Raw genomic sequence first — 26,172 nt, forward strand, 5'->3', positions numbered from 1 at the left:
GGTATGAGATAGAGGTAGCAAGAGATAGCAGTGTGTGTGACATAGTGATTAATAGAATATTACGAGAAGGGCATTGAGAGTTCTAGGGAAGAAAGACAAGAGAGAGGGAAGGAAGAGAGTGGTTATGTGGATATAAAAGTTTTTTTTTTACTTCTTTATTATATTTTATATAATCTAAAACCAAAAATACTAGATAATTAAAATTGGTATTCGAAATTTTTTCAGATATATAAAAATCTATGTTTTTTTCTTTACAATTTGATGGTTTTATTTGATAATGTTAAATATTTTTTTACAAATTTTGTATCCGTACACTTTATTGAGTGTACAGATGTCTGTACACTTTATTGAGTGTACAGATGTCTGTACACATTATCTATTGTACTGATGTAATTTGTTTAATTTGTATTTTTAATTATGTGTACAGACATATGTACACTTAATAAGATGTATAGACACTTGTATACTTAAAACAGTGTACGGATAATATAATATATTAAAAAAAATTATTAAACAAAATTCATATTAAATTGTAAAGAAATATATATATATATATATATATATATTTATGTATCTAAGAAGTTTTCTAAAAAAAAGAAATATATTAACAATTATTTGAAAAATCAAGAAAATAGGAGAAAAGAAGAGTAATGGCATAAGATGTAATTAAGTAAGGTCTTGGATGGCAAAAAAGACAATATAATTACATGAATAGTGGTCAAAATTGTTTTTTCTAATTGTAAATAGTGAATGTATTGATTTGCCAATTTTGTTTCAAAAACGTATCATTTCCCCAAATAACTCTAAAATATAACTATTCGGTTTGGTTTTCCGGTTTTTGAAAAATCTAACCGATATAACCGTACAATTATTTGTTATATATAAATTTCAGTTGTCCAATTCAAAACAAAAACAGGATGTAGTATTGGTCACTGTGTTCTCTCCATACACGACCTGAAACCTTCAACTTCAGTTCTTTGTTGCTGTTGTTGCCTGTAGAAAAGAACAAAGCTAATTTGCGAGTGATGATTAAGCCATCTTGACTATCACGAACCGTCTTGTGACTGTCACGAATGCTTCTCGGCACGCCTTGCCATGTCAGCTTTCTGCCATTACCTCCAACCTCCAAACTGTAGCTGAAGCTCATTGCTTCTTCTTCATCTCCCATAAACTGCACGAAGGCTATTGTTGGATATTGGCTACGCCCAATATGCCACTCGGCCCAACAAAATTCATTAATTACAATCTCGGCCCGACAAGATTGGGAGCAAGTCCATTAATTCCCGCAAAAGGGCAATCTCGGGAATTCACGACGAAAACCCTAGACATCCCTAGGTCGACAATCCCCTATAAAAGGAGAAAGCATTTATTGGGATCATGATCCTGACCCGCGGACAATACCTAGAGAGCAATACTTTGCATTGAAAACTGCTATTATCTTTCGTATAATTCGTTCTTGTTTTCAGTTCGTCAATTTAAGCTTACTAGTTCGTTTGTGGACTAACAAGCTCTAATCCGACTTGTTTTAAGTGACGATCTCACGTTTTCCCCGATTAATAAAAGAACTTGCTTGCTTTTTCCCACAAAATCTTTATTTGTTTAAACTGCGTAATCCCCGGTACAAACAATTGGCGCCCACCGTGGGGCAAGAGTAAAGCGTTTCTTTTGACGAATCAAAACCGACGATCCTCACTTCTTCGAAGTCTCAAAAGTCATGACGAACCCCAGCGAAAACTTCACCGAAGCAACGGAGCAGCCAACAGGGCAGCGATGGGGGCGAACAAGAACACGAACTGTCCTCCCGCCGAGCTCCCTGCCGAGCTCCCTGCCAAGCCCAACCGAAGGCTCCTTGCCGAGCCCAGTCGAAGGCCCACTGCCGAGCACAGTCTCTCTGCCGGCGCCTGACGCGTCCTCCGAGCCTCCCGTAGCTGCACACGCCGAAGCCGGACCTGCCGCAGACCAGCTGGTTACAAATGTCGCTGCTCTCCTCACCGCCGCTCTCACCAACGCTACCACTCTCCCCAGCGCCACTCTCCCCTTACCTGTACAAAGAAACAGACTCGACGATATGATGCAGGTCATTCTCGGTCGTCTTGATGGCCAGGAAACACGAACGAACGAACGGCTCGAGGCCATCGCAGCCGCACAAGAGGCCTCGCAGAACCAAATCAGCAAGCTCCAACGAAGGAGGGGCGAGCGCCGAAACGACAGCAGTCCTGCCGGCGAGAACGAGAATCCTCCCCCAGCGCAACCTTCTGTGCAGGACGATACGACGGCCACAGACGCCGCCCGACATCCATTATCGTAGGATCCGTTGATCGACGCAGTAGAGAGGAACCAAATGAGGAGCTGCGAGACGGCCAAGACCAAAGGAGCGGTAGCCCGCCGACCCTGACACTGCCGATCCAACAGCCCGAGGCGGTTCTCAAGGATGAAACCATACGACGCCTAGAAGCGATGGTCCACGAACTCTCTTCCAGAGTCCATCGAGCCACGAGCTCTGCTCCCAACCTCGAAGAAGTCCAGCGCTCACCGTTTATGGCACGAATCTCCCGAAACCATTTTTGACGTCAATGAGCTTTGCAATCAGCCGAGCTCATTTCAGTGACGAAGAGTACGAAGCTGGCTGCTGCCAGCTATTCGTTGAGAATTTAGCCCACGAGGCTCTAGGGTGGTTCTCCCGGCTCTCGCCGAACTCGATAGGGAGCTATCACGAGCTTACCACCGCTTTTCTCCAACATCACTCTACATTCATGATTCGAGGTGCGTCGAACGCCGATCTCTGGAACATGTTCCAGCGAAACGACGAATCTCTCCGAGACTTCATGGAGAGGTTTAAAAGAATCGTCTCGAAGCTCTCGATTGCCGACGACACGGCAATATCAGCTCTCCGAAATGCTCTCGCTCACGGCTCCCGATTTAGGGAGGACATAATAATACACGAGCATCTGACTCTAGATGACGCACTCACCGTGCTAACAGATACATAGATTTAGACGAAGTGAAGGCATCGAGGACAAACCGTCCAGAACCCCCGGCCCCAAAATCATCCAAAGGAAAAGAGAAGGCACAAGACAAGCATCACGAGCCTCGTCAACACTTTGATAAAGAATACGCCGATAAGTTGGACAAAGGAAAGAAAGTCCAAACATTTGCAGTTAGCAATCAAGATCCCAAGTCATCTTCATTAAGACCCTGGAATAACAAGTGGGTCCGAGACCCATCAGGAAAGGGTGGCAACAAATATTGCGAATACCACAAGCGAGCAGGACACTCAACAGAAGAATGCCGCACCCTCCAACAAATATTGCTCGACAAATTTAAAGAGGGCCAAATTGACGTCGATCTCGAGCGACGACAAATAGCCGTTCACAGGGATAACCATTTTTTCAATCTTGAGAACGAAAACCCAAGCAAGCAATATAACACCGCCCCCGCGCCACAACCGAGACCCGAAACCCTACCTCCGCCCCCACCATAAACCCATAAAAGGAATCCCGAGCGAACTGAGGATGCGAACGCTCCGGCTCCACGCCGAAGGATAAACATGATCATGGGTAGTCTGGCGATTTGCCGCGACTCGGTCCGTTCTATCAAAGCTTCTCGACGGGGACTAGAGGTCAAACGAGGATGGTTAGCTCAAAGCAAGCCACCTACTACGAACTCCGATCCAATCGTGTTCACAGAGGCCGACGCATCGGGTCTAACTGGACCTCATAACGACCCACTGGTGGTCAAGATGGAGATCGGCGAAAGCATGGTTACCAAAATCTTCATCGACACAGGTAGTTCCGTAAACGTCATTTTCAAAGACGTGCTCATTCAAATGAAAATCGACCTGCGGACCACCGAGCATGATATTTAACCTCTCACCGGATTCGACGGTGACACGGTGATCACGGAAGGCACGATCATGCTACCAGTTTATGTGGGCGGGACGATGCATTGCATCAACTTTGCTATCATCGACAAGCCGATCGTATACAACCTCATCCTCGGCACTCCTTGGCTGCATAAGATGAAGGCCGTAGCGTCAATTTACCACCAGTGCGTAAAGTTCCCAACTCCTAGAGGAATATATACACTACAAGGGGACCCGCTAGTAGCAAGAACCTGTTTCATCATTGAGCGACAACAACGCCACGCCCGGACATTCACCGTTTCGGACTCAGCCGAGCGCCCAGATAGTCGTGTTCGCCCTAACTCCAAATCAATCATCCAAGTAAACATTGACTCTTCCAACGCAACTCGATGCGTGGGAATCGGGGCCGACCTACCACAGCCAATCAAGGACGAGCTCGTAAAGTTCCTGTGCCAGAACGCAACGACCTTTGCATGGAGCATGAGCAGTATGACCGACATTGACGTTCAAACCGATCAAACAAAGGCGACAAAAGCTTGGGCTAGAGCGTACCGCCGCCGTTAACGAGGAAGTCAAGAAATTACTCGAGGCTGGATCCATCCGTGAGATTAAGTATCCCGACTGGCTGAGCAATCCAGTAGTGGTAAAGAAAAAGAACGGCAAGTGGCGGGTGTGCGTCGATTTTACCGATCTCAACAAGGCGTGTCCAAAGGATAGCTTCCCCCAACCGCGAATCGACCAACTAGTCGAGGCAACCGCGGGGAACGAACTTTTGTCGTTCATGGATGCGTACTCAGGATACAACCAGATTATGATGCACAAAAACGATCAGGAGAAAATGGCCTTCATCACCGATCAGGGAACTTACTGTTACAAGGTTATGCCATTTGGCCTGAAGAACGCTGGTGCAACCTATCAGCTCGGACGAACCATGGAAGTTTACATCGATGATATGCTGGTCAAGTCAGCCCAGGCCGTTGATCACGTCTTGCATCTCGCTCAGTGTTTTGAAGTGCTAAACCGATACAATATGAAGCTGAACCCAGCCAAGTGCTCGTTCGGCGTGACTTCTGGAGAATTCTTAGGATACCTCGTCACGAAGAGAGGTATCGAAGCTAACCCGAAACAAATTTCGGCGCTTACCAACCTCCCATCTCCACGCAACACCCGAGAAGTTCAGCGCCTCACCGGGCGGATCGCTGCCCTGAACAGATTTATTTCACGCTCTACCGATAAGTGTCTACCTTTCTACCAGTTGTTTCGTAGCAACAAGAAGTTCGAATGGGATGATAAGTGCGAGTCTGCTTTCCAAGAACTCAAGCACTACCTAGCTACTCCCCCTGTCCTAGCAAAGCCCGATGAGAGCGAAACTCTATATCTGTACATCGCTGTCTCCGGCTCGGCGATTACGAGGCAAAGAACGACCGCATGGATGCCTACCTCAGAGTCGTCCAAGACATGTCCAACAATTTCGAGACATTCGAGCTAAACAAAATTCCCCGAAGTGACAATGCACCGGACGACGCTCTGGCCGTCCTCGCATCCACCTCCGATCCCGACCTCCGCCGAGTCATCCCTGTCGAGAGCATCGATCGACCAAGCATCAATCTTCTCGCACATGCCGAGCCCAGTATCCAAGATAAGAAAAAGAAAAAACAGATTATCGAACATGAGACTTTCAGCGATCAAACAAAGAACAGAGGACAGCACCCCCATACTCACGTTATTCGTCGTTGAACCATCGGCCAATGTACCACCTGTTGAGTTCTTGGCCGAGCAAGGATCCGCGACTATCAAAGAAGGACAAATTTCGTCGTCTCAGGAACAATCGTCACAATCTCACGAACGAGTTTCATCGTCACCATCTCAAGAACAAGCGTCATCATCGCACGCTCATCCCAATCCCGAACTTCACGAGCGACCACACGATTGGCAAGAAGAAATTCGTTGTTTTATCGCAGACGGTATCGTCCCCTCGGACAAGTGGGAGGCCCGGCGCCTTCCGACTCGCTGCGCGCATTACACACTTCTCGATGGCAACGTCTTCCGTTGGATAGCATCTGGTACACTTTTGACTTGCGTCGGTCCCGAAGAAATCAATGATGTAATGAGAGAGGTTCACGAAGGTTCCGGCGGTAATCACTCCGGAGGTCGCGCTCTCGCACAACGCATACGCAATAATGGTCATTATTGGCCAACGATGAATGACGACTGCGATAAATTCGTCGCTAGATGCGAGAAATGCCAGCGCCACGCTCCAATCATCCATGCGCCAACCGAACTGTTGAGAACGACCTCTCCACCATATCCCTTTATGAGATGGGCAATGGATTTCGTTGGACCTCTCCCTGCGTCCCGTCAGAAGAAATACATTCTCATTATGACGGATTATTTCACCAAATGGGTTGAAGCCGAAGCCTACGCAAAAATCGGAACAAACGAAGTCCAAAAATTTGTGTGGAAAAACATCATTTGCAGGCATGGAATTCCGTATGAGATCGTCACCGACAACGGCGCGCAGTTCACTTCGCTCCAATTCGAAGGTTTCTGCGCGAAGTGGAGAATCCGTTTAAGCAAGTCGACCCCCCGCTATCCATAAGGCAACGGACAAGCCGAGGCGACCAATAAGATCATCATTGACAGACTAAAGAAACAACTCGAAGATAAGAAAGGTCTCTGGGCCGACGAGCTCGATGGCGTTCTATGGTCACACCGAACTTCCCCGCGCCGATCAACAGGAAGGACGCCGTTCTCCCTTGAGCATGGAATGGAAGCCCTTGCACCGGAGGAAATTGGCGTACCTACAATGCGACGCTCAATGCTCGTTCACGATCCTACTCTCAATACTAAGATGATGCTCGATACCCTCGATACTCTCGAAGAAGAACGCGACAAGGCACTTCTTCGAATTCAGAACTATCAACAGCAAGCCGCTAAATATTACAACAAGAAGGTAAAGCCACGCCACTTTGACGAATGTGCTGTCGTCCTCCGAAAAGTCTTCGAGAACACTGCCGAGCTCAACGCAGGAAAAATGGGTTCTCATTGGGAAGGCCCTTACCTGATTTCCAAGATCGTCACTCCCGGCGTCTACCAGCTGCTCGCCATGGACGGCACACCAATTCCTCGCTCATGGAATTCCAGCAACCTTAAACGTTATTACCATTAGAACAACCGCAGTACCAAAAAAAAAAAAAAAAAAAATTAAACGTACCCCTAGTGTTCGGATATGTCTGAGATTATCGAAAAATCCTGGAGGATGAGCGCGCAAGTGGACGACAGGCTCTGTAAACACCGACAAAAATAAAGAAAGGGTCAGAAACCAGTCAAGTAGCAATCAAACAAGTATGAGTGAGAAACTATGAAGCTACCGGGAAACATATTCCACTCAGTAGAGCAAAACACATCGAGGTCATCAAACGAAATCTCGTCACGCTTGACAAAAAAAAAATAACGTTGCCAACGAAGAATCTTTTTCTCAGCCCCGACGATTATCTGATGACCCGATTTAGCACTGGTGTAGAAGTATCCCGGACTACCTCTAACTTTTGTGAACTTGGTGGCTTCCTCCAGAAAATGCACGTCAACCTCTACACCACAATTGGTACCAAGTATCGCCAAACCAACCGCATTACAGATACCTCCCACAGACAGCTGAGAAATGGCAATCCTACGCCTCGCACAATAACGTATCAAAAATTCCGGCAAAGGGAACCAAAGACCGCATTCAGTAAAGTAATGCTCAAAAAGCGCAATGAAACCTGTCGGAGTCGTCCAAGGACGTTCGTGAAACTCAGGAACCCGGAAAACCAATCCCTCTGGCATCCTACACCACTGCGCCATCTCAGCAATAGTATCTGATGTGCACAACGAAGGACCATGATCGGCCGGACCGACTGAAAGATTGACACCAATCGACGCAGCGCTAAGACCCAAAACAGCCGAACGTGGACCAGTATCCTCGGCCAGGACGACGTCCATGGGACTCCCACCAGAACCACTGTTGCTATCTTCGCTGAACTCGAGAATATCAGCAAAATTGTAGTCGTTGGCCAAACTGTCAAGATCTCCGCACTCTGCTCCAATGTCGACACCAACGTCATCGAAAACGTCTTTATAAGCCTCATACTCTTTGGAGAAAGCGCGTCGGATTCCTGCAAGAGTTTTACCACGCGCATGCGTTGAAACTCAGGAGCTCGTCGAAGGACGACCTTCCTTTCCGCAAGACGTGCCAACCTCGCGACCTCCCATCATAAGATCAACATCGCCATCATCAGAGTTGGCATCAGTCTCATGGCAAACATGACCACCTAGACGACATCCGCAACCCTCTATGCCGACCTCGGCTTCGTCTGCAATCTCGCAAACATGTCTCAGATCGGCAGAGCGATCTCCCGTCTCAACTGCTCCGCCGACCTCACGATGACCAACTGCACTCTCAATCCCACGACCAACAATGTCGGAGTCGGCAAATTCTCGGCCGAGTTGCTCGCCAAGCTCTCTACCGAGCTTGTCACGGCCACTCGTCCTTCCGAGCCCGCCAAGCTTGCTGCCGAGCTTGTCAAGGCCACTCGTCCCTCTGAGCTCGCCGAGCTCATCAAGACCACTCGTCCCTCCGAGCTCGCCAAGCTTGCTGTCGAGCTCGTTACGACCACTCGTCCCTCCGAGCTCGTCACCTCCGCTCGACCCTCTGAGCTCGACACCTCTACTCGGCCCATCTCGATTTCCCCCGATCTCAAAATCCAACTCCTTCCGCCTATCTCCTTTTCCGTCATTGGAACAGATCAAAATCGTGCCGACCTCGCTAGACTTGCGACCGATGGATCCCATCACCCACTCATGCGATCCGCCGAGCTCACCCTCAACCAGCCGACCTCGGAGATCTCCACCATCGAGAGGACCCATATCGACATTGCCCGACCTCACCTCACGGTTGCCGACCTCGCAATCGGCGGAATCAAGGAGTGGCGCCGAGCTCCGTTTGGCGGAATCGTCCTCGTCAGACGCGCGCCTCGATGAGAGACTGCCGACCTCACAAGGCCGACCTGGACGATTCACAGCGAGCTCTAGACTGTCACCAACAACGGCAGACCCTTGCCAATCTGAGCAACCTGGCGGTATTGAGCCGACCATCGGCGATCTCCCCATGAGAAGCTCGGCGGCGGCTACTAGGTCTTCAAGGATATATGACCAAACAAAGGGGAGAGAAAAATAGAGAGTGAAAGAAGTAAAAGCATAAAAATAAAAGGATAGAGAGAGAAAATTACCTTTTTATGGAGATGAGGAAGTGAAGAAAAAGGAGAAGATGGGGAGACATAAATAAGTAAATAAAACGGAAATTTTACTGTAAAATCCGTTGCCTCGATATGCGATCTACTCTTTTTCGGGAAATTCATCGTCCGCCGATTCGTGAAGGACTGCCACTCTCCGGACTAAGGGGGGACTATTGTTGGATATGGGCTACGCCCAATATGCCACTCGGCCCAACAAGATTCAAGAATTACAATCTCGGCCCGACAAGATTGGGAGCAAGTCCATTAATTCCCGCAAAAGGGCAATCTCGGGAATTCACGACGAAAACCCTAGACATCCCTAGGTCGACAGTCCTCTATAAAAGGAGAAAGCATTTATTGGGATCATGATCGTGACCCGCGGACAATACCTAGAGAGCAATACTTTGCATCGAAAACTGCTATTATCTTTCGTATAATTCGTTCTTGTTTTCAGTTCGTCACTTTAAGCTTACTAGTTCGTTTGTGGACTAACAAGCTCTAATCCGACTTGTTTTAAGTGACGATCTCACGTTTTCCCCGATTAATAAAAGAACTTATTTGCTTTTTCCCACAAAATTTTTATTTGTTTAAACTGCGTAATCCCCGGTACAAACAGCTATGTACATTGGTGTTTCCCTCAGGTGGAATGCTTCAAAGTATAAGCAGAATTGTCGACCAAAGCAATCCAGAAGCTGCATCGTTTTTTGTGTGTGGGTTAAAGATTTACAAAGTTGCAGAGAAGCAGAGCAAAAGAGAGAACTATAACTTACGGTTAACATCCTAGTAGCATGATGAAGATGTTTAGGATTGTGATGAACATATCTGTGACTAAAACTACGCCCATCATGCATTTCAACATTGTGATCATTCCTTAGATGCAAAAGCAGCCATGGAATATCTCCTGTGACATTACACTTGGATACAGAGTGTGGACAATTGTACGGTTTCTTCTTAGTGTTCTCATCTTCAGTGTGGTCGTTGGGACACTGTAATAAGATCTCTGTTACTTATCCTGTTCTTATTGTATCAGCACCCTGTTCTTATTGTAAGATATACATACCTGGTAGATTGGAGAGGAGATCTGGTTTATACAAACCGGTAAATCGAGCAACTCATGAACTCGAGAGTGAATCTGAAGGTCAGTGATTCGAGGTTCCATTTCGCCGGAAATCATGAGATGGCAAGGAAATTGATGAAGGGAAAGAGGAGGAGACAAGTTTTTGTATGTGTACATATGTATATACAGTATACAATCACCACACAGATACGTTTACGTTGTTTCAAGTTTCAACGTCCAATTATTGGAGGCAACGTGGAGTAGATGGTTAATGTAATAGTTGGATCCGGAGATTGCGTACGTCAAAGAGCTTAATTGTAGGGGAGAAAATAATACAAACAAAAACCATGTATATGACTTGAAACTGAAATTACACATTAGTCAAGGTTCTTGGTTACACGACACTCATGAGTTGGAGTTGTCATAGCAAGCATCCAATTGGAACTTGCAAGTTGTAACCATCTTTTTCAAGATACCAAGTGGACAAATGAGTCTTAACCAAATCAAATCATTGTATTTCAGTATAACTTATTAAGACCTAAAGGCTGCTGATTGATCTCTTAATCAGTCATGTGGTTCAGCAGCAAAACACATTGCATAGGAAAAGAAGAATCCAAAGATGAAAGATCTTGCCTGCAACATTACATTGAATACTCAAAACCGCAAGAATCTAAGCAGAGAGTTCGAGTTAACCGAATCAAAATACAGGACTTATGGATCTGAAAAAGCTTAAAAGAACAATACAACCCCAGCTTTCGTTTATGCCTCTATATCCTCCTGGAAACTTGTTGTAAGCTGAGGAAAGAAAACTGTCATAAAGGCATCGAAAGACCTGCAATTTCAGAGAAAGGGTTCATTTCAATGTATTGAACAACAACAAAAGGAAACTTAGAAGTAATGTGTGATTCATTGGCTCAGATCCATACACACACATGAAAGGGTTCAACTTCACTCAGATTCACAAATAACAATGCTATAAGATGATCTTAAGTTCTCCAAGTAAAGTCCTTATCTGAGGACTTAACCGTTGGTTTCAATTCCAATCACAACACATCATAACAGTTATCCAATATAAACAGTGTATATCAGATTGAGATGCAACACATAGAAACAACAGAAAGTATTGTGCAATGAATGATACACATATGTAAAATTAAACCCACATGGTAATTATAATGCTCTAAATCTTAGGCCAGTAGAAAGATGAATATCAATCAAAACAAAAAACTGACCTTGAGGAACTAAACCCCAGATTTTGGATTCAATGGACAAACTTGAGACCAGCCTGGACGATGCTATAGCACTGTGTAGAGGTATCATCGAACTCAACTCCACTGGTAATCTGTAAAGAGAAAACAAAACAAAAAAAAACCATCAAAGAAGTTCATCAAAATTGCAATTTTTCTTGGAAAGATTTTGACTTTATTGATTCAGATTTCAAATTTATCCCTCAAATTCCGAAAAACCCATTGATAGTGAACAAAAAAAGGAAGACTTTTTCTTTCTTTCTCTATCGATAGTGAAGTGATACACAGACCTTGAAGATCGACTGAGACGGCAAGTAGCTGAGGAAGGTGAAGCAGATTTGATGGGAGAGGGGAGTGATGAAACATTAGCATTCTTGTTGCTGAGGTTTTGGCACAGATGCTTTAACCGAGACGAGAATCTTCCTAACACTCTTGAACACGCCATTGCCAGTAAAACGAGGAAGAAGCAAAATCAGATTTTGTGATCGGAGGAGAGATTTTAGGGCTTAAGGTTACGGGTCGGGTTTACGAGTCGGGTAAAATAAAATTAAATAAAAGAAGAATTTTTTTGATAATAAAAGGAGACCGGAATCGGAATCGGAATCGAATTTAGGGTTCGAAGACCACTTTTCTCGGTTACTTATTTCGCAATTTCGCTTTGAGTGATTCGGAATTGTGACAAAATCGGAAGTTTCGAGCTCTGAATTCGTAACCCTTGATGTAAAAACTCAAACTTTCTTCCCCCTCTCTCTCTCTGGTTCTGTTCTGTTCTGTTTCGATCAAACACAAAGTTCTTATATTTTTGTAGTACTGATTCTCTGTGTTTTTTTGGTTGTATGTGTGTCTTTTATTGAAGTTGAGGAATCAGTTTCGAAAAGCAAAGAAAGATCTAAAGAGTATTAAGAGCTACAGAGATGGGAAGTAGAGGTAGTAATCGTGTGGGAGATAGATGGAATGAGATGGGTTGTGATGAGAAATCGAGCGTGATTCAGGAAGAGATCAAAAGGGTTAGTAAGCTTCCTTCCAATAGTGTTTATGCAGTTCATCGTCTCAAGGTTCTCAACAAAATCAACGAGCTTTTATCTGTTCAAGTAAGTCTATCATCTTCACATAACTACCACCAAACCTTTGAAACTCGGCGTTAGACTTAATTTATGTTTCTGTGTTGTGTGACAGAGAACGTTATCTCAAGAGAGGGAGTTAGAGTTGCTCTTCACACAGCTCTCTCTGTAAAATATCCAAGATTTTGATGTACAAGGTTGTGCTGTGCCTCCGTTTCACATTTCTTTTACGAAAATGTGCTATGTTAGATTGGATTTTACGTCTATCTATTTTACTAATGTAATTTTAACATTTTACTAAAGATTGCTGGTTGATCAATGATACGGTGTTCCTTGGTTCTAAGTTTATGTATTACTTTAGTTCCTTAAGGACATGTCTGTATGTGTGGCACTTTGTAATTAACCATTTTATCAGATTTAGTCTTCAGATGAAACCGATTCGGTTGGTTAACCTTAACAATCTACTTCTTTGTGACTGGAGGACCATATCATAATGTTGTTTTTACCAAGGCAGCACATAAAAAGCAAGTTTGAAGTAAACAAGTAATCAAGTAATAGCAAACGTTTCTGCAGTGGTGTGTATGGCAACTCAAAGAGTTTACTGTATCACTAGGTAATTAATTTGTATAGCATGTGAGCTCATTTTCAAATTTACATTTGTTTCTTCCCAACATAACGGAAAAAAAAAAGCAATTAAAATTCTGAGTTACAAAAGGCAGTCTCTATATGAAACTATGCCCATTATTAGAGACAGAGAGAGAGATACATGGCCAGGAGTAAAGAAGAACAAAGCTCCCATGTTCTCCTAAGATATGTCTGCAGTCTGAACGCTCTTGGATGAAAACGTAGATCTGTCTTGAGAAACCTAAGTTTTTAGTTCTAAGCCTCAGTCATGTTGTTAAGTTAGCAATTTCTTGTTAACCTTTGTTTGAAGATGCATGCCTGTTCTCTGTGATTGATTTGTTTGAATATTTTGCTTTCTATATGTTTAATGGGTCTCAAAATGTTGGATCGATGTATGTTAATTATGACAAAATGAATATAGCATCTCACTACAATTCTCTCTAAGCAAACGTACGTCTTCATTTGTCCACTCTTTGCTTTTGTTTCGTTTGTGTGCTACAAACATAATGTGTTGCTTTTTTTTTTTTGTATGACACTCACTCACTGCTTTCTTCTTTGGCCAAGTGCTCAAGTAATTTTCTTGGATACTTTGCTTGCGTCTTATATATTTTCCTACTTGATGCTCTTTAATTTGTTCAAAGAGGAAAAGCTCGTCTGAGTTCACATTCTTTCAAGTTTAGAGCAATTTTTCCTGTCAAAATTACTTCATAAGTAATGGTTATCCGTTAGTCCGTAAAAACTCCACTGATCAGTTTATGTTAACTTCTCCTTCTTTTCTTGCCATATATATATAACAAGTGACATGAACAATTGAAAAGAGGATGAAACATACAAAACCCGACTCCTTTACTAGATGACAAATAGCAAAACACAGGTTAATAATTGTTCAAAAGAACATGATGCCAATTAAATGAAACAAAGGAAGATTAGTGATTATCATTATTTGAGTTTGTGATATAAAATACATACTATAAGATATGATTAGCCCAATGGCTAGCTTTATATCAAACCTTATCACGTAAATTTTTCGGTTGTCTAGCTAAGATGGAGACACACCAAAAAGGCCTACGTTTTTTTTTTTTTGATATAAACACAAAATGATTCAGAATAATTATTTATTAGACGATGATGATGATGATGATGATAAGTAGCAAAACACAAACTAGTAATTGTTCAAAAGAAGATGATGATGAAAAAAACAAATTATACATGGAAGTAACTAAAGATGAATTTTTTTTCTCTTTGCCCGGCTGGTTGATTTGGATGGTTGATTTGGAGTTGCACTAAGCTTGGAACATAAGAAGAGCACACAGGTGCGACAGCTCCAAGTTGGCCAGTATTATTGAAATACCGAGTTTCTCGGAGATTCACAGATTTGAAGTAGCCATCTTTTCCAAGGATGTGAGCTGTTTGGTGTGCCCCTTTATATACGTGATCTAGATCAAAAACCACAGCAACATTCTCCTCCTCGTCAATGAGAAAACTCCCACCATATATGTGAGGTGAAAAATGATCTCCACGACACCTCATAGGAATCAATCTTGTTCGTAATCCAAATCTCCCAGTAAAGATATAACACAGCGAGCTGCTCTTCTCTAACACAAGATAGAGACACAGGGGGATAATGACAAGGATAAGGCAGAAGCAGACGCGGTCCAAATCTCTCTGTTGTATAATCAAAAGAGACTAAGATATTGGTAACCATGCTTTCACCCACGGGTTCAGCCAAAAAATAAGCATGTCCATTCAATGAAACGCTGCATAGATTAAAGGGTATCTCCCACTCCCAGTCGGGAGTGACAGCAAAAACACTCCACGAATGAGAGCTAAAGTCATAGATTTCGTAACCAAGAACCGTTAGAGGCGCACCGAAAATTCTCAAGATTTTGTGGTTACGGTTCTTGTCATAATAACCGATAGCATACCTGTCCAAGTCGTCGAAATTTTTTCTGGGATGGATCCACATGGTTTGACCTAAATAAGGATTCCATACCAAGAGCCTCGACCTGTCCTTGAGGACGCACAACAATAAGTCGTCACAGTGAAGGATTTCAGTTACCTCTATCTGATCGAGTACACTTACTTGCTTCACAGATGGACTAACAGAATCGCCCCCGTTTCGGATTCCTTGGAGATCAAATTTCATTGAAAAAACGCTATAATCCATCATCAGGAACCCCATCAACTGATTCTTCCTTGCTGCTTTTTCTTTTTTACCAATAAATCTGATTTCTCGATAAACCGTTCCAATCTTTGCAAGTTGATCGTATTGCTTTGAGAGATGTAAACGGAGCCCTAGGGAGTATCTCCTCCTTTACCAAGTCCCTTGGAAGATCGCCCATTCTCTAATCTCTTTCGTCCCCTTTCTTATATAATTAAGTTTTTTACCTTGTCCTTTTCAGTAATTTTAACGTGACAAAGAAGCTAACGACTCTGTGTAGACTGTGTACCTTTAATCCTTTTTACAATATATCAAACTGTTACAGTGTTACTATTTATAGTAGTAATTAACGTGGAGTCAAAAGAAGACGTGTATAACAAGTGTATCAAAGGTTCAACCACGAGTTAAAGAACATAGTCAAACAAAGATTATATATCTGAAGAGAGAGAGAGAGAGATGTTCTTTTGCCAGGAAACGCTGATTCTCTATATTTCATTGTTTTGTATATACATGGCGCAGTTTCAGAAACATAAAAGAATGCCCCCAAAAATGACAAGGAAATAAGGCAAAGCCGAAACTATGTCACGGGGTTAGTAAAGAATATGAACTTATCTTGACAAGTTCAGGTTTCTCTGGGAAAATGAGTCACAAACTACTGACAAAGAAAGAAACCTGCAACAACACGGAGCCTGCTACGGGAGAACGCATTACCCTGCAACAACACGGGGCCTGCTTCGGCCTTTGCGTGCATTAGCTATGACACTGATCAACGCACCACCTGTGTCTAGTACTGAGTTGGCACCCATTAGCTTTAATCCAAGAGCACTGATCAGATAGGACAGTTTGCTTCCATTACTATTTTCCCCCAATTCTTGAAGCTTGTTGGCTTGCTCCCGGGAAAGAATAGTGTAAAGCTGAAGTCGATTGGTTGGGTCGTCTTCAAAGTTTCCAAAACAAACTCTGACTAATCCAGTTGATTTCGGATCGTCGGTTAATGGGTTGAAGACAAATGACAACTTTCCAGTTGCAATGTCGGGTCTTCTGAACAGATCTTCAAGAACATCGATGTTAACTCCACTGTATCTTTGAACAGGTTTCTTTGGATAACTGCGGAAAAAATTCGCAACGTGTAGAATCCGCGAGGCTTCTCTTAAACCGCTTAAGTAGGCACCATGCATTGTGGCTGGATGTTGCCTTGTAGTGGCCTCACCAGCAAAGAATAGTCGGTTTCTTACACTTTCAGCTAGAATGTCGTAGTCCACTCCAGATGAACCAACCCTTACATGAGAATATGACCCATATGACAAAGGATCACTTCCCCATCTTGTGCAAATTGTCTGTATTGGGTCAGGCACAACAACACCTTTAGGACCATATATGCCTGCAAATATTTCAAAAAAAACATTGTTATATCGAAAACTTGGGAGCAGCAAACGGTTGATGACGTTATAAAACATTACCTCTGAGTTTTTTTAAAACACGATGAAGTAAAGCAGATGGTTCTGTTAACTCAAATCTCTGAGCAGCTTCTCCAGCAACTAAGGCAACCAAGGCAGGGCCACCAGAGACTGTATGGTAGGCATAGAACAGAAAGAACTCTCCTCGGTCGATGCTACTCTCGTTGAGGCATCCAAAGGTGTCTAACTCTTCACCCCAAAAGACAGACGGGAAAAGCATGGCAACTTTGTTCAGAAGCCCAAACCCTAACCTGTCAATGGCTGCTTGTTTTCTTCTAGGTAACTCTGGCTCAAACTTGATAGATCTTTTCTTCAGGACACCAAGCGGCACGGTGCAAAGAATCATGTCAGCTTGAAATATCTGGCTGCCAGAAATGACTTCAACGCCTCCGTCTCCATACTTGATAGTATCAACGCTTTTCCCGTACATTATGGGTAACCCTTCAGCTAATGCATTTATCAGTCTCCAGTTTCCACCAGCAAGAAAACAATGATCCCCACCCATTTCATATGGATCATCCTGATCCCAATAAGCAGCTGAAAGATTCGAAAGACACCCAGCGTTAGCATATTCCAAGTTAGCAAGATGCCAGTCAAAAAGTTTCTTTTCCTCAGGATCTTTAGCTACACCGTACAATACCCTGAGAGTCTCCAAGACTTCACCCAAAGAAATCTTCTTAGCTGCCCGGTCCATCATCTCCCTTACTTCAGTGACCTTGTCAAGCAGTTTATTGAAACCAAACTCAACATTGGAGTCAGCTACCTTATCGACAATTGCTCCTTCTGAAGTATACAAAGGACAGTTGTCTCTAACCTTGTGAAGAGGAATAGAAAGCTGTCTCGCAAGAACTCCAAGTGGGTTCGCATGTAGACCAGTGATAACACTGCCACCGAGTTCAACGGCTGCAAATCTATCCTTATCACCCATCTTATGAGTATACACTCGTCCACCAGGACGACTCCTACCTTCTAAAACAAGAACCTTGAACCCAAATGACAAGAGCTGCCTTGCAGCAGCCAAACCAGCAAGTCCAGCACCGACAACAATGACTGATCCCTCGGTTCCCTCATCAGGAATGTAAGGCGCAAACAATGGAGAAACCCCAAAATTGATGTAACCATTAAACAAGAGAAAATCATAAGCAGCTGAAATCAAATGCTCACAGTCACTACTCACAGTTTCTCTAATCTCATCTTTGAGTAGCCACATCCTAACGTTATCCCTCCACCTAGCTACTATATGATTCCGAACCACAATGTAATCGTTCTGCTCTTTCCCGCCCAATTCTCTTACGACTCCAGCTCGAATCTCTTCTTCAAGCAATTCGTCGATTGGGAAACCCACGGACAAGGCTATCAGAGCCTCCGTCTCGGTTTCTTTCTCCAAATCTTGCTTCGTCCTGAACTTTTTCTTCAGATTCCCACCTATTTGCTTCTCAATCAATTCATCCATCGCATTCTCGTCGTAGTTCTTCCTACTTACTTTTCTCCTCAACGTCCTCCTCGTCGCCGTTCCATCCGAAGCCGGATTATTCATTTCCGTTTCAACCCTTAAAAACCAAATCACACAATCGCTTTCGCTAAAACCTAGAAACACATTAACCCTAATCCCATCGTCGTTTTAAACAAGCAAGCAATCGATTCCCATCTACCTCCGAGATCAATTCCAGAAATTTCTACAAACGAAAAAGCATCGTCTCTAAATTGACCGGAGAAATAAATCCGTACCCCGTCGGCAAATCTTGCTTGCTTTTTTTTCCGATCTTCTTTCAGTTACGAATTTTTTTTGAACCTGCGTCGGCCAATACGTGGGCCTAAATGTATATAAAAGATATAAGCCCATTGGGTCAGTTTAGTGATGTATATTACTCTAGATGAAATAGAAAAATTAGGGATGACGAAAGCGTCGTTTAAGTCACTTGTTCGATTGTATTTTCTTCGTTAATAATGTTTTAATCATCTCTTCGTTGGATGTGTATGTCTAAGATGATGCAATAAACAAATAAAATTAAGTATTGTACATGGAAACTAATTAATAATAACCACCATCTTGTTTGTTTGCCAGGTTTGTTGATCTGTAGTTGAACTAAGCTTGGAACATAGGAAGAAGAGCACACAAGGGGAACACAGTATGCGGTAGGATTCCATCCAGGGTAAGGTTTAGCGAGGTTTGGGGCAACTCCGATATTCACAGATTTGAAGTAATCATCTTGTCCAATAATGTAAGCTGTTTGGTAGCAACAGGTCTCGGTCCCCATATCTAGATCGAAAATCACAGCAACTTTCATCTCCTCGTCAATGAAAAAGCTCCCAGAAAAAGTGTCGACATGAAAACCAGTGAACGTTGTCAAAAACTTGCGCCACAAAACCGCGTTTGGATCAATCTTATCCGTAACGAAAAACTCGATCGTCTCAGGCGTCTCCCAGCGTTGATATAACATAGCGAGCTTCTCTTCTTCCCTGACACAAGATAGAGACACAAAACCCTCTGCGTTGTAAGAGTTAAACGGCAGAGACAGAGGCGGTCCAAACCTCTCGCTTGTGAAATCAAAACAGAGTAGAACATCTTCTATATTTGTTTGTTTTACTCCTCCCACTACTTTTTTTCTTTTGTGCTTGAAAATAAGTGTTCCCTTTGAAAGACACGCCGCGTTGATGAGACTGTATATCCCACTCGAGTTTGACATCAAGAATCCTCCATGAATTTGAGCTAAAGTCGTAGACTTCGTACCAAAAAACGCGGTTTCTGCTTGGATACAAATCGAAAATCCTCAAGATTTTGTGGTTACGGTTGTTGTCATATCCCAGAGCATACCTGTCTAGTCTGTTGTAACTTTCTCTGGGTTGAATCCACCTAGTTTGCCCTAAATAAGGGCTCCATACAAAGAGCCCTGTGTTGTCTTTAACGACGCATAGAATTAAACCGTCGCAGTGAAAGACTTGGGATACCTCGATTTGTTCGAGTCTACCACTTACTTGTTTAATAATAATAGAATTCGGATCCCTTGAAGATCGAATTCCATTGAGCAAACCTTTGAATCCATCATCATAAACCCCATATACTGCTTCCTTGCTGCTGTTGCTTTATTATATCCAAAGATCCGATTTTTCGATATAAAGTTCCACTTTTTGCAAGTAGATCGTATTGCTCTCAGAGATGTCATCGGAACCTTTGAGAGTATCTCCGCTACCAAATCCCCTGGAAGATCTCCCATTGCCGTCATTCTTGCTTGCTTCACCAATGAGTTTTCTCACCCTAATTCCATCTATTAACGAAGAAACCTATTACTGTTCCTTGAGAGACTCTCTCTACTCGATCCCGAAGAGTGCCAAAGTCCAAATCCAAACCCTCTGTTTTCCCGAATGAAATCTTCTGTTACGAATTTTGAACCTACGACGGCCTATACCTGGGCCTAAATGAACAAAAAAATAGTAATACAAGCCCATTGGGCCACTTTGGTGATACTAATTTTTGTTTTATTAACGTTAAATATTATTAATATTTTCTTAATTAGTGCCCAGTATTATTATTAGTGTTATTAATTTAGTCTATCACAATTGTGGATAAGTGTGTTCATGTTTAAATAAAGATAGTTATTGAGAAATTTTGGGATGAAGATAGTTACATGTCATTGTTGACGTAACCAAAGAGGCCCATACAAGTTAGTGATGATGTATGCTAATGTTGAAGATAAAGAGAACATGCAATTTATTAGTGTAGGGTCATTGTCTCTTCTCTTCATCGCATTATGAAAAAAAATTGACATTTCGACCCAATGCAGTCATGCAGATGATGATACTTTCTCACATGGCCTTTCCACATCTTACCATTCACATGTCATTTATTTTTGTGATCCAAACTTGAGAGACAAAATCACTCAGACACATAAAAAGATCTCAAACCCGAAAATTTTATCTGCAAAAGGTAATAAAAATTGAATTTAAAAAGATAAATTAGCATAAAGATATTTTTCTTCATGAGCATATATATATATGTAAACATAGATTATATAGTATGATGATTGGACAATATGTGCAGGTACCACACCTGTATAAAGGTGTTATGATTGATGTGCGGACGTTGAGAGTATAATTGTAATGATGGTTGGATAAAATCCTACTACCTTTTTTCATGCTAATAGTTGTACACTTTGGACCTGCATGGGGGTAAATATTAAAAACGTAGTTGCAGTAACGAGAAGCTCGAAAATGGCATGTAGTGGACCAGGTCATTTTTCATTGTTTCTAGTTCTACAGTAGCTTTGCATGATTTATCTATACATATGGTCTCACATGTATATATATATATATACCGTGACGTGGATCAAAACATATCACATTGTGTTCAAATTTTCTTGTTTACAGTAGTAGTATAAGTTTTGAGTTCTTCTACAAATTGATTGTACAAGTACCTGGTACAGTTATCAATATTACACTTACGTTTGTTTATTTATTTAGTTTTATTCAAAATGATAGTCATAAATGTATGTTACCGTTCTGGACATATTTTTAATGTAATTTTTTCCTCGAAATTGTAAAACGCATTAACTAAATTAATACGCAACCTCGGAAAAAAAAACACAGTATTAAAGAGGGAGGCGACAATTCATTGTATCCGTATTTCATTAATAGAAAACACAAATAACAATCTTTTCAAAAGTAAATTCAACTTGATAGCTTTTATTAGCTCTTTTCTGTAAACTCTAGCTTTTTAGAGGAGCTCTCTTCACTGTATTTATAGATGCAAATGGGATTAGTATTGACAAAAAATAGTCAATGTTATAATTCCTTCTGTCTAATTTTTCATTCAAATAAAACAATTAAAGTTATGTTTTATCATTTATTGATACATTTTATAGTTTTTAATTGGTCAACACATTAATACAGTAGGGATAAAACCAAAATATTTATTAAAAAAAATCTGCATTGCAAATCAAGAATTACACTTATTATGAAAGAAAATTTGAATCATAAAACAACAATTGATAGTGTATATTTGTAAATAATTGGTAGAACTAAATAGTTGACTGATTATTATTTATCTATGTTTCCCAAAAAAAGGCATAAACCATATTCATGTGTTCTTTGTGACAAATGTTTTCAAATGGAAAAAAAAAAACACATTAAAAGAAAAAAGATAAAACAAAATACAAGCGTTTAAAAATCTCAAACGGTAAACCTACAATTCAGAAGCCTTAGGTATCACGCAAAGCATGGTGCAACTGCAATTTTCATGTTAGTTTTTGCTTGTTTGTCTAATGGTATCTTAAGCAGGGTCTGGTAATATCACAAGAATCCATATATTTGTGTTTACTCTCTCTACTATAGTATGAAATTATGGTTAATAGTTCAGTGTCCAACTACAAGTACAACTAATGGTCGCTACTCGTTAGCAATCTACTAGTACAACGTAGGTTAATTAAGGGTCATTGTCTCTAAACTATTGATGTAGGACCGATTAGTTAAAGTATGCACATACTAATATAACAAGGAATACGACCAAGCAATGTCCTTAAAAACGTGCATGTAATATTCTTAATGAAAAATGCCCTGCACGATATGCAATATATCAAAAATGGAGTACGTTACAAATTTTGCCATGTCGTCGGACAAAACCAACACATGAATCTATTAAAACTTCGTTATTTATACATGAAACAAATTACTATAATCCTATAAGCGTTACGATATCGTTTTTTATCCTAGTTTTGAATGTGGAATTGATAATTTTTGTATCAGATTTATCCAAACAAACGTCGTTTTAGGCCATCTGTAACGCAGCATCTTTTACACTGATCTTGGATATAAAAAAATAGAAAAAAACTCAAACAGTAGAGGAACAAGCGGAAGAACGGTCTTGAGCAAGATCTGGTCTTGGGCATTGATCTTGACTTATATACTCCCTTTGTCTCATAAAAATTGATGTTTTGGGATATTTTTTTGTCCCATAAAGATTGATATTTTGTAAATTTTAAGAAATAATTATTGAAAATATTCAAAATTTTGAATTGTTATTGGTTTAAAATTAAATAATATCTCTTTAGTCAAAGAAAAAAATATATTTAAACTCAGTAATCATTGTTTTCTTAAAATGTGTAAAAGGTTCTAAACATCAATTTTTACGAGAAAGAAAGTATATATTTTTTTCTTTTTCTTTTTCTTACCTTGTTATAATATTATTATAAATAATTTAAAATCAGTTGTGCCATTAGAATGCCCTAATTCGTAACCATTAATCCTGAAAGTTTTAGACTTTTAGTTGCTTTATATTTTAATAATATGGGTCGAGGACTCGAAAACATGAGACAATGGACCCCTTTGAAAAGTGGGATAATTAGCATACTTTGTTCCGTATCAAAATTCAAATATCTGTTGCATATAGTATATGAATATGAACTATTTATAAAGCTTTGATTCAAACGAAAACTAGAAAATATATGTATTTTATTCCTTCCTCAATTAAAGAACTCACCACGAATTGATTAGAGAGATACCTGGTTAATACTTCTACTATTAACGTCAGTTTGATTACTACGAAGTTTTGAGTAAACCCCTCCCACTAATTAATTAAGTTCTTTGTCTTTGCGTACATCATACATGCTCATGCCGGCACCTACCCTATCAAAAAACGCCAGTAAACGTTGTCGTTATTATATTTTTTTTTATTATTATTTTGAAGAACTCAGAATATATCAACAACGATCAACTAAATATTACACTTTTACATACAATACAATAGACTGCGGACCGCTTTTACATACAAATAGACTTGGTCCGCAGTGGTCTGCTTTCCACCCTATTTTTGGGGTGGACTAAACCGCTGACGGATTTGGCCGCCCTGACCGCAGTCACCATTCATACCCTGTAGTTTAGACTTTAGACCTATACATAGCGTTACGATTAAGTGTCAAATTGTTTGGTTTTGTTGGTAGTCTGAAAAACAAAAGAAGAAGAAGTGTATATATAGTTAATGTGTGTGGGTGCTAGTGTGACAGGAGGAGACTGATTGCAGCTTGGACGGCATTGGACGCCGTTGATGATGTGTCCCGTGACGGCGACAGAGCTTACGTGAAAGAACCGTTCTGGGACCCATAATAATTAACCCGTAACTAGATTAATTATCTCAACTCTCCAACACTAACCAAATTCAAACAACAAACTAACCATTACTATTGAACTATCTTTGCAAAAAGATGAAAAAACAAATTTGTAAATCAAATTAGATTTTGTTTTTAATTCAGAGATATACTATCGTGGGATCATGCGTCGTGTGGAAATTTGCATAGAGGACCACATGATTTGAAAAATTTGTAAAAATGAGAAAACAAAATTTTTAAAAGAGTGGAATTAGAAAGATAATGATTAGGGGGGATAGGGTGTATGGGTTGGACGGACCTACGGAGTTTTACTACATGACACCGAACCTGAACTACCTGTGATTGTGCTCTGTTCTATACTTACACATTTTGGACCATCTCTCCTCTCTCTCTCTCTTTTATTTGTCTCTTGCATATTAGAATACTTGTAATTAACTTTCACATTGTCTAATATAATCCGATCCGATGAATTCCACTTTATTTGAATTCATGCATAGCCAATCACGGGTTTCTTTATAAAGAATTCGATTTTTTAATTATATTAAGAAGTAAGTAAGGCTTGCCTCGTTTATTTTAGTTTTGAATGGTTGTTACTTGTTAGCAATAATTTATTGTAATTACAAGACCATAGTTATATAAGGCCATCATTAATGGAAAAACACCAAGAGTGTTCTTAGCCCAAAAAAATTATAAAAATAATGAATAGTGGCTTAGAACACTTTTTTTAGTTCTTGATGTAGAACTGATCTAAGCTCAGTTCTTATTTGACGTGGCTTCATGTGATTGGACGAGATTTTTTGGAAAAAAAAAATATTTCATTTATATAAGGAAGCAATTTAAATGTTAATTTATAAGTTTTTATAATTGTAATATGTTTAAGAATATTATATTAATTTATAAGTATATAATTGCTTTTATATAAGTAAGCAATTTAAATGTTAATTTATAAGTTTTTATAATTGTAATATATTTAAGAATATTATATTAATTTATAAGTATACAATTGCTCTTATATAAGTAAGCAATTTAAATGTTAATTTATAAGTTTTTATAATTGTAATATGTTTAAGAATATTATATTAATTTATAAGTATATAATTGCTTTTATATAAGTAAGCAATTTAAATGTTATTTTATAAGTTTTTATAATTTGTAAAATGTTTATGAATATTATTTCACTATATCTTTATTCTAAGAACACCATAATTAGTTCTCCCATTTTTTTTACCTATGATCTTAACCACTGATCTAACATTATTTTCACTATATATTTAATATAAGAACACAAAAAAAAGTTCTCCCATTAATGATGCCCTAAGTAAGTTTTAAAAATCCGACTTGCAAAATTTGATCAGATGTGTCGGCTGTGTGACTACGTACTTGTGTTTGTCAGCTTAGAAATTTGGTATTTATAAAAATGTACGTTCGTTCTTCACGTTTAGAGACGGAGACTGCGTTTGATTCAAATATTTGATTCAAAATGTTTCCATTTCCCGAGGTAACAAAACGATGGTTTATGTCACACTTGATAATTTTGGTGATCGAGAGGGTATTTAGGAGAAACCAAAATAATATGGTCAGAAAGCTACAAACAACTTTAAATTCAAACTAAAGAGTTCTTTATAAGCTAATAAATTACTGTACTAACAAAGTAACAAGGTAACTGGTAAAAGAGAAAAGTATAAAGACCAACATTAGCTATCTTTCAGTTCAAGCAATTTTGGAGCTAAGCAAATTCAAATCCGTGTAATTAGCAACGAACACTTATTACAAATCTGCCTGTCTTTCGTATCATTATGTATATATGGGATATGTAAGTATAACTGTATAAGTAAGTACGGCGGTAATGTCCTCTTTCTTATGATGATGTTATAAAGAATAAGCAATTTCATCGATTTTTATTCACTTGTTTACATAAAACTGGATTTGTTAAAAAAAAAAAAAGTTTACATAAAACTGGATAAACTGAACTAATATACAAGTAAAACATAATTTTTTTTGAAGCTTCAAGTTTACAATTCGAATAATTTTTGGAGCTAATCACTTGTTTATGATCTTTTAACCCAATCATAGCAACTATATAGTTTTTTTTTTTTTGTTATAATTCACAAAATTTTAGTTTTCACTTTTCATATTTAGTCAAAACTGGGACCTATAAAGGAGTAGTAGTTAAAAAGTCAATACATACTTAATCATAACCCAAAAGCTTTGTAGTTGATATCATTCAAAGTTTAAATTAAGATAACTATAATAAGATTATTTATTCAAAAAGACAAAAAAAATAACCTATTCTATACTTATATTTCATGAAAACATGAAAGAAGAAAAAAAAA

At 40.2% G+C, this 26,172-nt stretch overlaps 5 protein-coding genes and 2 pseudogenes across 8 annotated transcripts; 1 reads left to right on the forward strand and 6 right to left on the reverse strand.

Moving 5' to 3' along the window:
* Nucleotides 1–835: 835 nt before the first annotated feature.
* On the reverse strand, nucleotides 836–10,464 carry LOC147949575 (putative inactive E3 ubiquitin-protein ligase SINAT6). 2 transcript variants are annotated; one of them, XM_087451976.1, is made up of 4 exons: nucleotides 10,196–10,464; nucleotides 9,906–10,121; nucleotides 9,746–9,827; nucleotides 836–1,182 (listed from the first exon to the last, which is right to left on the reverse strand). In XM_087451976.1, exons 1-4 carry the CDS (start codon nucleotides 10,367–10,369, stop codon nucleotides 902–904), a joined length of 753 nt encoding a protein of 250 aa, XP_087308102.1. In that variant the 5' UTR covers nucleotides 10,370–10,464; the 3' UTR covers nucleotides 836–901. The 2 variants fall into 2 exon arrangements, with proteins under 2 accessions (XP_087308102.1, XP_087308100.1); XM_087451974.1 differs by having other exon boundaries at nucleotides 9,746–10,121.
* LOC104778218 (meiosis-specific protein ASY2-like) lies at nucleotides 6,854–8,035 on the reverse strand. Its single transcript, XM_087451984.1, has 3 exons — nucleotides 7,234–8,035; nucleotides 7,077–7,147; nucleotides 6,854–7,010 (listed from the first exon to the last, which is right to left on the reverse strand). Exons 1-3 carry the CDS (start codon nucleotides 7,841–7,843, stop codon nucleotides 6,993–6,995), a joined length of 699 nt encoding a protein of 232 aa, XP_087308110.1. The 5' UTR covers nucleotides 7,844–8,035; the 3' UTR covers nucleotides 6,854–6,992.
* Nucleotides 10,465–10,686: 222 nt separating the features above from the next.
* Nucleotides 10,687–12,675, reverse strand: LOC104778278 (uncharacterized). Its single transcript, XM_010502691.2, has 3 exons — nucleotides 11,730–12,675; nucleotides 11,425–11,534; nucleotides 10,687–11,024 (listed from the first exon to the last, which is right to left on the reverse strand). Exons 1-3 carry the CDS (start codon nucleotides 11,882–11,884, stop codon nucleotides 11,005–11,007), a joined length of 285 nt encoding a protein of 94 aa, XP_010500993.1. The 5' UTR covers nucleotides 11,885–12,675; the 3' UTR covers nucleotides 10,687–11,004.
* LOC104778271 (uncharacterized) lies at nucleotides 12,354–12,934 on the forward strand. Its single transcript, XM_019246092.2, has 2 exons — nucleotides 12,354–12,530; nucleotides 12,616–12,934. Exons 1-2 carry the CDS (start codon nucleotides 12,354–12,356, stop codon nucleotides 12,670–12,672), a joined length of 234 nt encoding a protein of 77 aa, XP_019101637.1. The 3' UTR covers nucleotides 12,673–12,934.
* A 1,393-nt stretch (nucleotides 12,935–14,327) lies between these two features.
* Nucleotides 14,328–15,466, reverse strand: LOC147949576 (F-box/kelch-repeat protein At3g13680 pseudogene; annotated as a pseudogene).
* Nucleotides 15,467–15,747: 281 nt separating this feature from the next.
* LOC104778285 (lysine-specific histone demethylase 1 homolog 2) lies at nucleotides 15,748–18,654 on the reverse strand. Of its 2 annotated transcripts, XM_087451942.1 has the most exons (3): nucleotides 17,383–17,520; nucleotides 16,746–17,279; nucleotides 15,748–16,666 (listed from the first exon to the last, which is right to left on the reverse strand). In XM_087451942.1, the coding sequence occupies exons 2-3, from the start codon at nucleotides 17,245–17,247 to the stop codon at nucleotides 15,993–15,995; spliced, it is 1,176 nt and encodes a 391-aa protein (XP_087308068.1). In that variant the 5' UTR covers nucleotides 17,248–17,279; nucleotides 17,383–17,520; the 3' UTR covers nucleotides 15,748–15,992. The 2 variants fall into 2 exon arrangements, with proteins under 2 accessions (XP_087308068.1, XP_010501005.2); XM_010502703.3 differs by having other exon boundaries at nucleotides 16,746–18,654.
* Nucleotides 18,640–20,090, reverse strand: LOC109132695 (F-box/kelch-repeat protein At3g13680 pseudogene; annotated as a pseudogene). Its single transcript, XR_015558192.1, has one exon. The product of XR_015558192.1 is annotated as an F-box/kelch-repeat protein At3g13680 pseudogene (transcript).
* Nucleotides 20,091–26,172: the final 6,082 nt, after the last annotated feature.

The sequence above is a fragment of the Camelina sativa genome, chromosome 1 (assembly GCF_030686135.1).
Source record: "Camelina sativa cultivar CO46 ecotype springtype chromosome 1, ASM3068613v1".
Taxonomy (NCBI): domain Eukaryota; kingdom Viridiplantae; phylum Streptophyta; class Magnoliopsida; order Brassicales; family Brassicaceae; genus Camelina; species Camelina sativa.

Excerpts from the sequence above, each read along its gene's own strand:
- LOC104778278 (XM_010502691.2), bottom strand. The coding sequence starts at position 11,884 with ATGGCGTGTTCAAGAGTGTTAGGAAGATTCTCGTCTCGGTTAAAGCAT. Across the intron at positions 11,535-11,729 it reads CGTCTCAGTCGATCTTCAAG|ATTACCAGTGGAGTTGAGTT; the intron begins GTCTGTGTATCA and ends TTCTCTTTACAG. Across the intron at positions 11,025-11,424 it reads CTGGGGTTTAGTTCCTCAAG|GTCTTTCGATGCCTTTATGA; the intron begins GTCAGTTTTTTG and ends CTGAAATTGCAG.
- LOC104778218 (XM_087451984.1), bottom strand. The coding sequence starts at position 7,843 with ATGGACGTCGTCCTGGCCGAGGATACTGGTCCACGTTCGGCTGTTTTG. Across the intron at positions 7,148-7,233 it reads TGAGTGGAATATGTTTCCCG|AGCCTGTCGTCCACTTGCGC; the intron begins GTAGCTTCATAG and ends CGGTGTTTACAG.
- LOC104778285 (XM_010502703.3), bottom strand. The coding sequence starts at position 18,279 with ATGAATAATCCGGCTTCGGATGGAACGGCGACGAGGAGGACGTTGAGG. Across the intron at positions 16,667-16,745 it reads TGTTTTAAAAAAACTCAGAG|GCATATATGGTCCTAAAGGT; the intron begins GTAATGTTTTAT and ends AAATATTTGCAG.
- LOC147949575 (XM_087451974.1), bottom strand. The coding sequence starts at position 10,369 with ATGTACACATACAAAAACTTGTCTCCTCCTCTTTCCCTTCATCAATTT. Across the intron at positions 10,122-10,195 it reads TCTCCTCTCCAATCTACCAG|TGTCCCAACGACCACACTGA; the intron begins GTATGTATATCT and ends ATCTTATTACAG. Across the intron at positions 1,183-9,745 it reads ACCAATGTACATAGCTGTTT|CCTTCGTGCAGTTTATGGGA; the intron begins GTACCGGGGATT and ends ATCCAACAATAG.
- LOC104778271 (XM_019246092.2), top strand. The coding sequence starts at position 12,354 with ATGGGAAGTAGAGGTAGTAATCGTGTGGGAGATAGATGGAATGAGATG. Across the intron at positions 12,531-12,615 it reads ACGAGCTTTTATCTGTTCAA|AGAACGTTATCTCAAGAGAG; the intron begins GTAAGTCTATCA and ends GTTGTGTGACAG.